The 13,059-nt window shown below is 34.7% G+C and overlaps 1 protein-coding gene across 4 annotated transcripts in view; it reads left to right on the top strand.

The window, feature by feature from the left end:
* zmynd11 (zinc finger, MYND-type containing 11) overlaps positions 1–13,059 on the top strand; it is a 141,021-nt gene that overhangs the window by 77,618 nt on the left and 50,344 nt on the right. For 2 of the 4 annotated variants that reach the window (XM_028804132.2, XM_028804131.2), the window contains 2 exons: positions 4,193–4,276; positions 8,774–8,935. The exons of 1 other annotated variant lie outside the window; for it this stretch is intronic. In XM_028804132.2, the coding sequence (XP_028659965.1) occupies positions 4,193–4,276; positions 8,774–8,935 (246 nt within the window). The remainder of the gene's footprint in view (positions 1–4,192; positions 4,277–8,773; positions 8,936–13,059) is intronic. One more of the 4 variants, XM_028804133.2, reaches the window with a different exon arrangement.

Here is a 13,059-nt window from a genome sequence, read left to right as displayed (position 1 = left end):
GCCTCAATATGTGTTACTTTAGACTAGGCTACCTGTTGTTCGTAGAGGGTGGCATTCAAAATGGTTAATATTATTGCTTCCAGAGTTAGCTACTAGATGCACCACAGGTTTTCTAATGTTGTATAGGTTTAAAAGTTAAATTCAAAGTCTTCAATGTACGTAGATGTATTCATCTTGAGTTCTTAGTTCTGATGAGTATATGAGAGTCCATACAATGCCACGCACAACATTTGCAGTTCTATTCGCACCTTGGGGTTTCTACAAAGTAGAAATTCTTATGGCAGTGCTTCTTCACAGGACTATGACTATCATTATTTTTTCATGTAATCCTTTATTTACTTTGTTTGAATAATATTCATAATTTCATTTTCATGACCTGCATACACTTGCTGAGCAAATTAGGAACATCATAGTAATACTGGGTTCTTTGTGGCATGGATTTCACAATCAGTCCTTTGAGATTCTGGTTCATGCTGACTTGATTGCATCACACAATTTTTGTATATTTGTCAGCTGTAGATTTAAATTGCGAATCTCCTTTCCTTCTACACCTCAGAGGTGTTCTTTTGGATTCAGATCCAGTGACTGATAAGGCCACTGAATAACACTGAACTCATTATCGTGTTCATGAAACCAGTTTCATTTATGCTTTTTGACTTGGTGCATTATTATGCTGGAAGTAGCCATTAGAGATGGGTAAATCGTGTCCATGAAGGGATGCCCACGGTCAGCAACAATACACAAACAGGCTGTGGCATTCAAGTGATGATTGATTATTACTAACAGGCTCAAAGTGAGCCAAGAAAATATTCTCCATACCATTACATCACTACCAGTAGCCTTTACTGTTGACAGAAGCAGGTTGGGTGCACGGATTAATGCAGTTGACACCAAATTCTGACCCTACCATCTCTGTAGCTAAGCAGAAATTGTAATTCATTAGACCAGGCTACATTTTTCCAGTCTTCATCTGTCCAGTTTTGATAAGCTTGCACCTACTATAGCCTCAGCTCTGTGTTCTTGGCTGACAGGAGTGGAACCTGACATGATCTTCTGCCATTGTACCCCATCCACTTCAAGATTCGATATGTTCTGCATTTTGAGATATTTTTCTGCTGACCAGAGTTGTTGAGAGTGGTTATCTTTGTTACCGTAGTCTTTCTGTTGGGTGTAACCAGCTTGGTCATTCTCCTATGACCTCTGTCATCAAAAAGACATTTCCATCTGCAGAACTGCGCTCACTGGATATTTTTTGTTTTTTTGCACCATTCATAGTAAACTCGGAGACCATTTTGTGTGGAAAATCCCAGTAGATCAGCAGTTATAGAAATACTCAAACCTGCCCAACCCAACAATCATGCAGTCGTCAATCACAAGAGATTACATTTTTTCCCTTTACTGATGTTTGATGTGAACATTCACTGAAGCTCCTGACCTGTTCTGCAAGATTCTATTACGCTGCTGCCACATCATCGGCTGATTAGATATTTGCATGAATAAGCAGGTCTACAGGTGTTCCTAGTAATTTGCTTAGTGAATGTATTTCAGTACTTAACCATGGAGGTGTATTCTATGCAGAGTACACTCACTCACACACCAGCACTGTAATTTGCACATGCCAAGTAATCTAACCTGCATATTTTTGGAATATAGGAAGAAGCTGGAGCACCTAGTGAAAACCCACTTGAGCACTCACATTGCAATGTCACACTATCTGGGTCAAGATTTGAACCTAAGATTCTAGAGTTGTGGGTCTACAGTGCTAACCTCTGTACCACCATGTCACACTGTGAGATAGATATTAAATCCAACTGCTACTTTTGGCTTTTTTGTCTGCTTTGCCTTTGTTTACTTATTTAACAAATGATTTTATTAACCTGACACACACATCATTTGTATGTGAGATTGGAATATTGGAGTAATGAAGAAAATAACAAATCAAACCAATCACTACACTCAATTAAAAAAAAAAAAAAACTGTCAATATGAACAGCCTCCATAGCAGCTGTAACTAAAGCATGCTAAACTTTTCCTTAAACTTTTAAAACATTTACTGTCCAGGTTAGTATTAAATTATGGTATTTCATCAGTTGATCAAAATAAAGATGTCAAAAGAAACAAAATAGATATATATGAACACCTGCTTTTCTTGCTGGTTAATAAATAGACTTCCAGCTGAGTGCAGTGCTCTCTAAGTCGTAAAATTCCAAATAATATTTTTTCAGAAGTCAATTGAATATCGTTATCTCAGGAATGCTCTAGGATACAAAGTCTGGGAACAAACCAAGAAAAGAAGCCTACTCACTGTGCTGTTTGTGAAGTGTATTGTACTGTGTTGTCTGCTGTTTGTTATGGTATTATAGTAACCACAATATACACACTTTTTGAACAGGAAACACAAATAATGATGTACTTATTTTGAAAGATACCTATGCTAATAGTACCACTTGACAATCCTCTATATGAGCATACAGTTACTTGTTCCTAAACAATTGGTAGTAGGATGAGAAGTTAGTAGATGATCAAAATCTGTATGGCAATGGCTCTAGGTGGACATTAATGACTGTTTTAAATAATAACATGAGTATAAAATCATGTGGCATGGAAAAACACAGCATAATCTTACACTCAATCCTTTTATGAAGGAGCCAGTGGAAGAGTACCACCAGGTGGCACTTCATTTTTAAGTATTTCTGCACTAAATGAGGAGCATTGACCTTTTCTCTTTCTTTCATAGGGTGCACACACCACAGTTTAGCAAGACATAGATTAGGCCCTTATTTTCAAACAGTCAGGCTAGTCAGAAGCAAGCTGTTAAACTGGCATACACTTTTTGTGAACTGTTAACTGAATGGAAACTCCAAGACATACTGTTATGCACAGGAATTTTTCATGGGCTTCAGTTTTGACCCTAGAACACTCAGTTTGAATGAAAGATAGGTAATTTGGCTGCAATTGGTGGGTGTGACAACGTGCTGTAATAAGCACATGATCCCATCCCTCATTTATTAATCGGAGTTGTTACCCAACGTTTGGTACTTCAGTTGTCTGGTTCAGTCATCAAAGTAAGTGCTATGGAATTTTACCAATATCTTTTAATTGTATCAGTAAAGTTATGTTTGAATTATTGTCTTTTTTTACGTGATGGGGTTTTAATGTAAATTTACATTTTTTTTTTCAATTTTGACATGTATTATAATGCATGACAGTAGATTATATTTTTCATAAAATTTTAGAATTCTGAATTTTTACCAAATGAAAACAAAAAATGCTTTATTTTTAATTAAAAGTATAAGCAATTTTAATACTGATAATTAGTTGTAGCTACATCACTTCAAAGTCTTTTTACACACAATAAGGTATTGATAATAATACTGATAATAATAATGATAATCTTTGAAAGTAATTATACTGAAATAGAAAACTGTTGGCCATGGAAAGTCATGGGATCATTTTATTGCATCTTGGTTAACTTAATTAACTAAGTTTAAGAGATGCGTAGGGCAAGCTGTTATGCCTGATTTTTAACCACAGTGTTCTTATTTAGAGTTCCCCTTTCCAAACAGAAATCTAAATAACTATGCTTTTACTCTCAGAGTGAAGCCATCACCAGTCAAATACAAGAGGATAATTTCCCACATCATAATTAATTCCAAAAAGATAATATCTGTCAGTCTGGATAAAGTTACAGAGCCATTTCTAGGTCTATGGCACTTCACATGGGCCATAGTCATGACCTCTTTCTCCAATTGGTTAAAGTTTAGTGCATCAGTCAGTTTTTCTAGGAGTGTCCCTCTCAATCCAAAAAATCTCCATAGGAAGAGCTGTAGAAATTCCCATCAATATTACATAAGGCAGGTACCAAAAATATTTATAGATTAGCTATCTTCTCTGTTGCTTCACCTATGGCCGTGAAATAATGCAGATTCTTTAGCATCAAAAACTTTGTCATCTAATATGTAACATAGGAAGATTTGGTTCAAAAGGTTGAAATCACAGTAAGACTACCATAGCAAGCTACCCTAAACAATGCTCTTGGCTACAACCTATGTACATTCAAACTTCTTGTAAGTCTTGTGATTTTTAAACATAAGAGCATAGCATCTTATACCTCCTTTAGTTTCATTTTTGGCCAGCTTTTCAAAGAGTAAGCTAAAAGTCATTATAAAGTTTTTGTATTTGTACTGATTAGGTTAAGCTCCTTAAAGAAGGAAAGAAGAACACGGAGGATGACCTGTACTATGGGAGATCTCAGACAGCCACAGATCCAGTAATGGTGAGCTGTGTAGGGGCTGTTATTACAGATAATTGGCAAGGACACACATTGACATTGCAGAATTCACAAATTTTTATGATGTATTACAGCAAAGCATATTGTGGACCAGATGTGATCTCCAATGCATGAAGAAAATTCTTTGAAAAAGACAAAATAATGACAACCTACAAAGTTATTAAAACTGTTTTTATTTACATTGAGTTCAAGTGCAAAATTGTCTTTCTTTTATAGACTAATTTGTTTTCATTATACTATTTTATAAATTGTTGGCCTTTAGTTTGTAATTTTGAAATAATAACCTAGTATCACTGAAAATGTCTATTTTGTGCTGCCAAATTGATATTAGTTACTGTATGTTTTAGAATTAAAACTCCTATTTTATAACCATAATCTAACCAAATCAAACTGTACACCAACAGTGTTACCATCCATAGATTTCCTAAAAGAAACTTGTGTATTGTTAGATACAGTGTAAAAATGTTAAAACTAGTAGTCTCTCTCAGTACAAAAATCACTATGTCAGTTAAACATCACACTATGCACAGTGGCACTATTAAAGCATGCCAGAACTTTTGTAGAGGCTTACTTTGGATGTAAAACATTTCTTATAATGACATAAATGTTTTGTCATTATTACAGATTTAACTACTTACTCTGAATGCCACGAGTTCATAACTAGAGTATCATAATGTTCTTTTAAGTATAGAACAAGATGAAAAAGTTAAAATATTTTAAATGCATTTTCAACATTGTTCAACACTTGAAAGTCTCAGTCTAAACTGAGGATTGTTGATGATGGGCTATGCTGAAATATTTGTACAGATTTAATCGACCTCACACTCGATGGTTCCCAAATGTTTCATTATTTTTGTTTTCAGGACAAACTAAGCTACAGTACTATAGAAACATCTGGGAGATCAAGATCATGTTTTTTTTTTTGTTTTTGTTTTTTCCTCCAGAGCATAAAGATTTAAAAAAGTAGTGTTGGAACACGTGCATGCATATAGTCACTATGCAATGATCACAAATTATTTTGATTACTGAAACTAATTCATCAAGGCCTTGGGTATATTGAGCTATATACACTTTTCACACCTAATCCCACCCATTTCCACTTCCAAAACAAAATGTTAGGAATATTCAGTGACTAAAATAATAAAAGAGGGCAATATATACTTTTTTGTTTTGCAATATTTATTAAAAGTGTTACATTAGCTGTAAACAGAAAATGCACTTCACACACACCCCTTCAAGATTTGTTTTACTCATATTTGTTAGGCCTAAAAGTCACAACATCACAATTTACTCAGAACAGTTTTTAGTCAATATCCAGCACATACATGTATTCACAAGTAATGTAACCAGACCCACTAACAATAATGGAAACTATCAGTTATACTGAAATCACATTCCAGTTATTCTTGCAAAGAGCTATGCATCAGAACTTCATTGTCATTACATTTCAAACTAAAGCTTGTGTGGCACTCACATTTGCAGACTACAGCAATACAGTCAAACAAATAGAAATGACACCATCATTGTTACTGATATTAAGTCAGACCTATGTGTCATTCTCCATTCTCAAATTACATTGAAGAACAGAGTATAAGAATGTTGAAAATGAAAAATTGCATTCGAATGGACAATATAATGTGTCTACTCACTGGCAGTTTTTATATTTTAAATCTTTAATCTTTATGTTAAATCTTTGACATTATGAACAGTATCTTCTTAGAATCTTCACTTTTAAAAGACGATCCATCTAAATATTAACAGCAAAAAACTAAAACCTCCAAAATTTTGTCTTGTCTGGAATGTTTTAAACTCTCCATTAAAAATATTGTAACATATCACTTTTTTCATATGCTTCACTTTTTAAAAATATTGCCAATTTATGTATTTTATTGATTAGTGCTGATTATGGTTAAGCTTTCTTTGACATCACTAATAGTTTTGATATTTAATTATTATTTGGGAGATCTACTTGGCCCTCCTTTTGCATGTATTCTAAAGTTGCATAAAACTTTGATCCAAGAGGACATTGAGGTGTTTTTCATACAAATTGGTGATGTAAATTGATCCAATTGTCACGCTGTTGGCTACTAGGTGACTGCTGTCAGTTAATAAGCATTGGAGTTTGTTTTTTCTATTGGTATCTCTTCTGTTTTGTAGTTGTACATTTTCCTTTCCATTGAAGATGTAAGCCAAATTGCTTGTTAAGCATCAATCATGTCAGTGTCATTCTTTTACGAGTTTTTAAATTATTATCATTATTATTACTTCTCTTGGGATGGTGAGCTGAGCCAGACATGTTATTCCATAATAGATATGCTATTACATAATTGTTCAGAATGATGTGATAGAGTTGAAAATTTGCACATATAATGCACCCGATTCTGCTTGAAAAATGACTCATTAAAGTTTTCTGTTTCCTGAGAAGGGCCTCTATGCTTACATGATGTGGCAGAGTGACAATGGTAGCATTTACCTGTATATGCCATATCTTATATCTCATTTTGTTACATCTCCATCACACAACAGCATGTAGAATAAGCAACATTAAATTGGTCATTGTTAATGGAGAACTAAAATAGCAATGTGGGAACATCTCATAATTTTTAGGTTTTTTTTTTTCCGTAGTCTTATCTAGCATTCTCCTTTCAGGGCTGTTCCTACCATATACTTAATGCTACTGGAATAGGTTATGGCATCACATACTTCTTAAATTAAATGGTGTGGGTTCAAGAAATGAAATTTGTATTGATTTTCTGTAACCACAGTAAAATAGTATCGAAAGAAATAGCACATTTATATTTTTTATCTAGCAATAATCATGCCTTCTGAAACCTTCACAGTGGTTCAGTGGTTAACTTTGCTAGTGACACTGGTCACCATCTGTGTTGATTTTGCATGATACCACAGTGTCTGTGAATTTCTTCCAGTTACTAGGTTTTCTTCCCAGTGTGTACAATGTTAGTTGGCCTCTCTAAACTGAACCCCTGTTAGTGAGAATGAGTGCTTGCTTTAAATTGCTTTGCAATAGACTTATGCCCAGTCTAAGTCTAGTCCTTGTCTTCTGCATGGTGCTTGTAGGATATACTGTAATTCTTGGGTCTCTAATTTGGATAAAGGAAGTTTGAAGATTGCTGTATGTACACTTAAATCAACACTTTTCAATATCAAGTATATTTTAATAATCCATAGAGCAGTTCCACCACAGTTCTTTTTGCCGTCTTTTTGCAGACTATTCTGTCTGTTACTATTCATGAATATGCCATGGTATGCAAATAATTCTTGGGGTAATGAGATTATTAGCAGGTAGTGCATAAGTGGAATACACATTTTCCGTTGCTAACAGTCTAGATTATTCTTCATGGTTTATCTTTCCATTTCTATTTCTACTTTCATTGTCATAAACTAATGTTGCTTTAAAGACGAGTATTGTTTTCAAAAGCATTTGACAATGAAGCAAAGTTGTCTTACAAAATATTAAGTAGTTTCTATTTTTGGAACTGAGTGATTGTTTAATTATTACAGCTGTGAAAAGGGGTTTTCATGTGTATAGGCATATCATATATGTAAATGTGTGTTTGATTTTGGCTTTCTGTAAACATTCATGAGGGGATATGGTCTTTGTCCTTTAATTTATTATCACATCAAATCTACATTGATTTCCCTGCAAAATATTGCTTCATTCTATTTGTATTCATGATTTTTTTTACTAGTGACAACTTCACTAAAATGGTCACTATTCATACAAGTGGAAGGATACTAATGTTTTTTGTTTATGTGTGGTAACATGTACAGCACCTATTAGTTAGACCTTCCTTCAAGCTGCTGATAGGGCAAACCATTAAGATTCTGATTGTTTTGTAATAAGAATCTACTTTGGCCTTTGCAGAGCATTGTTAAAGTTTCAACCTAAAATTTTCTTTTTTCCAATATGCCAGACTTCATCCATATAATGTTTGCTTGTGAGCTTTATTCTGTTTTGCTCCTTTTTTTCCTCATTTATTTGTTTCCAGTGTAAGACTTAGAAAAGGATTAAGAAATATACCTCTGGAAGTGGTTCTGCTAACTTGAAGATGCTCATATCATCAGAAGTATCCCTTGTAAAGACATAATCTGAGATTTCAGACAGTGCATCTATTATGTTGGATTTGTAGAAAAAATAGAAAGGAGTTAAATTCTGAAGATACAGCAGAATCTGTACCTTTGTTTTTAAATAAAAGTCACATAAGAAGGTATCATGATGTAGAGTTATTAAGGCCAAAATCAGCATCTTTAGTGATTTAATATTTAAAATTGTTTCGTGCTAGCAAAAAAAAAAAAAAAAAAAAACTTCATTAAATGTATTTAAACATTTAACTTAAAATGTAATTCGTAGTCATAATTATTTTTATGGGAATTAGTAAGCATTTTGAAGAATGAATGTGTTGAGAGGTAAAACATTTAAGTTGTAATTGTGCAAATATTCTACTGTTTTGTTCTTTTCAGGACTGGGAGACAGAAAAACATGACTGGTACTGCTTTGAATGTCACCTCCCAGGGGATGTTCTTATGTGTGACTCGTGCTCTCGTGTCTACCACACCAAATGTCTGCCTGATGAATTCAAGCCTAGGGACAACAGCTCACACTGGCATTGCATTGTGTGCAGGGTGAGGTTATCAATTATTCACTGTTATTTTAGAATGAGTACATTATAAATAGTAGAGAATAAGAATATGATAGTCTACTGCAGTATATACTAATTTATAGTATTACAAGGTAGTATACTAGGGATTTGTGATTCTGATAGTTGTATCTTGTTTGTCTGATATGATCACAGTAATCCCAACCTAAATGCAATTAAGTTTGATAATATACCATGTACTTTGATTAAAGGAGTCTTTGATGTGTTAAAAATGTAATCGGTTTAAATGAGCTATTAAAATTATTTTCAACATACTACATTATATTATTCACTAAAAAATAAAACTTTTTTCCCCATGCACAATACGAAAGTACAGAACATTTAATATTTTTTAACTATACCACATATTTCTTGAAACTATTGTCAGTTAACCAGATAAGCCAGTAAAAAGAATTGGTGTACTTATTTAGCAAAAAGCCCCTTTGACACTTGAAAAAGAATAATTTAAATAAGCATAGTAAAGGTCAGGGTTCTATTTCCCTGTATACAGTACATCATGCCAAAGAGTGACTTGATTCAATGTTTGAATATGGCAAAAGAAAAAAATAGTATTTTTCCCCTCATGTAAAAGCATTTGCTTATAAAAAAGTAGCATGTTCTTTCAGGCAGCCTTTTTGCAAACCAACATGGCTCTGTTTAATTGTACACCACAGTATATAAGGAAACTGATTCTTTCTCTGATTCATTGTCCAGTTGAGAGGTAAACAGTTAAACATATTCATATCTAAAATCCCATAAGTAGTATTTTATTTCAAATTATCATTGAGTTTCCAGTTTCTGTTTTTCTTTTTGTTTTGTTTTTGCTTATATGCACAGCAGGGAGGGGATGAAATAGGGGGCTTTAATAGTAACAAATTAACAAATATTAGTGTTGCTCATTCATTCTTGAACTCAACAATGTAGGGAGAGAATTTTAGAAAAATTTCATTTTCAGTTTTCTTTTGTTTTTGAAAATAATCTGGGCCCACGATGTTTAACCTAAAGCAGTAAAAATAAAAGCCTATTTGTCAATAAATTGTTAGAAGACTGCAGATGTTATAGGTATTTACATAGGGAAATCTATTAATGCATTGTATTACTGAAAATGCCTATGGTTATTTTCAGTTCATTATGGGCAAAGAAATTCAGTTCTGAATTAGTTTTACAAACACCAGTCAGAATTCCTCATTTTTATGTTGCTAAAAATTGGACTTCCCTATTCTGTTTTTAAGTGATTTCTATTCAAGTCTTGGCCCTCCTACCACAGTGCAGTCAAACATCACACCTTCTTCCCTTCCTTTTCTGTGTTGAACCTCTGTTGGTAAAGAGTTCTATTGATTTTTGTAGTAATTCTTGGTGATTTTACAGTTGTAACCTTATGCTTAAGTATAGATGTACTTGGATGTCAGATGCACCTATCGAAGGTTGCTCTACACTCATAACACCACCTTAAAAATGTAATCCGCAAATATGCTTGTATAAATTCCAGATGGATTTGTTTTATACAAGAAGGCTATATTTTTTTCAGGGGCCTCGGAAGGACATTTTTCACTTCTATTATTCATAGCTCTTTAGTAGGCAGACTATCTCAGTTGATATCATAGACTGAAACTTTAGGAGCTTATTTATATATTTATAATAAGCTCCTAAAATTTCAGTACTGGAACTTTTCTTTCCCCTGCAGCAGCCCTGCGAGGTTCTGTGTACTCATCTTAATGTTAGTGTATGCTGCTGGGAGGACAGGACTTGCCTGAGCTTTTGATGTTTTTGAACCTCACTTATATTTATGATAGTTTGTTTTTGATTTTGAAGCATTAGTAACTTGACTACAGTTTCCTTGAGGCAGGAATAACTTGGACCTAGTTCATAAACCACAGCATTTTCTGCACCAACCATCCCTCTCTATAACTGTGTGGTTTGTAGGAGGTTTCTTGTATCACCGATGTTAGTTCTTTGCTGTTTTGTCGGTTGCAGCTGCTTATCCTAATTCCAACCTTGGCCTGGTAGAATATAGTTAATTTACTCTATCAACCACCGTATTATGGCAAAGTGGTAAACTAATATTGCTTTAGATTTGTGAACACAGTGGTGTTCACCCATCCCAGAACTGTCATTTTGCAGTCATGTTTAATTTTGTTTATAAAGTTGACTGTAAAATAGGCAGGTTAAATTTATTTTTTTTGTAGCATAACTAAGTGATATGAGGATTGCACAAGTTTAAGGGAAAATAGAAATTAATCTTTACAATCAAATAGTGCTAACTGTGTGATATTACAGGGGAAAGCAGCCTATATTAAGAAATAGGGTTGGTATTGGCACTGATGTCCCGATTCAATTCCGATTCACAGTGCCCCGATTCAATATTGTTTTTTTTCTTGACTGAATTAGCAAGCAGTGATATATTCGAAGTGTTGGCATTTTTAGAGAATATTTAACCATGCATAGAGAATATTAATACAGTGGAACCTCTAGATACGAGTTTAATTCGTTCCAGCACTGAGGTTGTATAGCGAATTTCTCGTATCTAGAACAAACTTCCCCATTGAAAATAATGGGAATCCAGTTAATCCGTTCCGCACCCCAAATATATTAACATAAAAATCAATTTTCCTAACAAATAACACTGATAAATTATATATACTGTAGTCTACCTTTAATAAATAACACTGGTAAATAATATAACTGATTATTAAAAGAATCAAAACAGGTGTCTAAAGTGCAGTAGAGCATTCAATAAATCTTTAAATAAATAATCCTTAAAACAGTTGTGAAGTGGAGGTTTAAAATACACAAGAATAACAATCCTTTAACACGAGGTTAAAACGTCAAAAGAATGCAGTCTTTAAAAAACAGATGACAATCCCCGGTGCTTCTTCTCTGTTAGTGTCTCACCTGCGGGCTCTGCAACAGGAGAGACACTCTTAATGCAGCTGACCTTCTCTACACCGTCCTGCTTCAGCTGTTTGGCGAGCCTGTTCAGCTCACTGTTCAGCTACACGCGAGCCTGCACACGCTCGCTCTCCCGCACCGCCTGCCTGCCCGCCTGCCTGCCCGCCTGCCTGCCTGCCTGCCTGCCTGCCTGCCTGCCTGCCTGCCTGCCCGCCTGCCTGCCTGCCTGCCTGCCTGCCTGCCTGCCTGCCTGCCTGCCGCAACCTCCGTTCTCTCTCCTCTCTTTTCTTTTACTTCTTCTCCCCCTTAACCGGCTCGCGCTTCTCTATATATGCGGGGAGGACATGGCAGCTGCAGCCCATCAGCCACAGGAACAATCATGGATGTGGGCAGTTTCCCACCTGTGCACTTAAGTGAGAAACGCAGACACCGCAGATCGCGGCTCGCAACTGCTACCACGCCCCCTCGCTAAGCTGAGACCTATACCCACAGCCTGGCTCGTGGCTCGTTACGCGAGCCAATGCTCGCATTTAGATCTGAATTTTTCGCTCATACTTTCCTCGTATTTTGAATTTCTCGTATACAGAGGTGATCGTATCTCGAGGTTCCACTGTATAATGTGACAAATTTCAGTAACACTTTATTTGAAGGGTGTCTACATAGTGACTTCATAACATATACATAAGCATGGAATGACATTTAAGAAGAAATACTTGATTAGTAATGAACAGTTAATATCTGTATTTGGAAGATATCATTGCTTTTTAAAAAATAAATATATATAAAATTTAACTAACATGTATAGCCCCGTTAGAGTCCACACATACAATGCAAAGGAATCTACTTTATAAAACATCTATATTAACTTGAGAGTAATATTATTATAAAATGATCAAACACTTTTTCTTCAGTAATAAATGTTATTTAATAACCTATTCCTGTGTTATGAATCTCCATGTAAACACCCTTTAACTAAACTGTTAGCCAAATTTATTCCCCTGTTGGACATTTAAATTAATCATGAATTATTCGAAATTAAAGATACAGTGGGAAGACTCTTGTCTATATGTAATTCTACAAGTTTTCTACAGTTACTCTTCAGACAAAAACAAAGCGTTTTAAAATGAGGGCCTAGTGCTGATGCTTGTTGACAGGAGCATTGGATGAACAGAAAACGACCATCGTGACTAATAACGCCACAAATATGATTCGTGTGATACA

Source organism: Erpetoichthys calabaricus, chromosome 6 (assembly GCF_900747795.2).
Source record: "Erpetoichthys calabaricus chromosome 6, fErpCal1.3, whole genome shotgun sequence".
Classification (NCBI taxonomy): Eukaryota; Metazoa; Chordata; class Cladistia; order Polypteriformes; family Polypteridae; genus Erpetoichthys; species Erpetoichthys calabaricus.
Note: the sequence above shows the minus strand (reverse complement) of the source record. Positions and strands in the feature narration are given on the sequence as shown.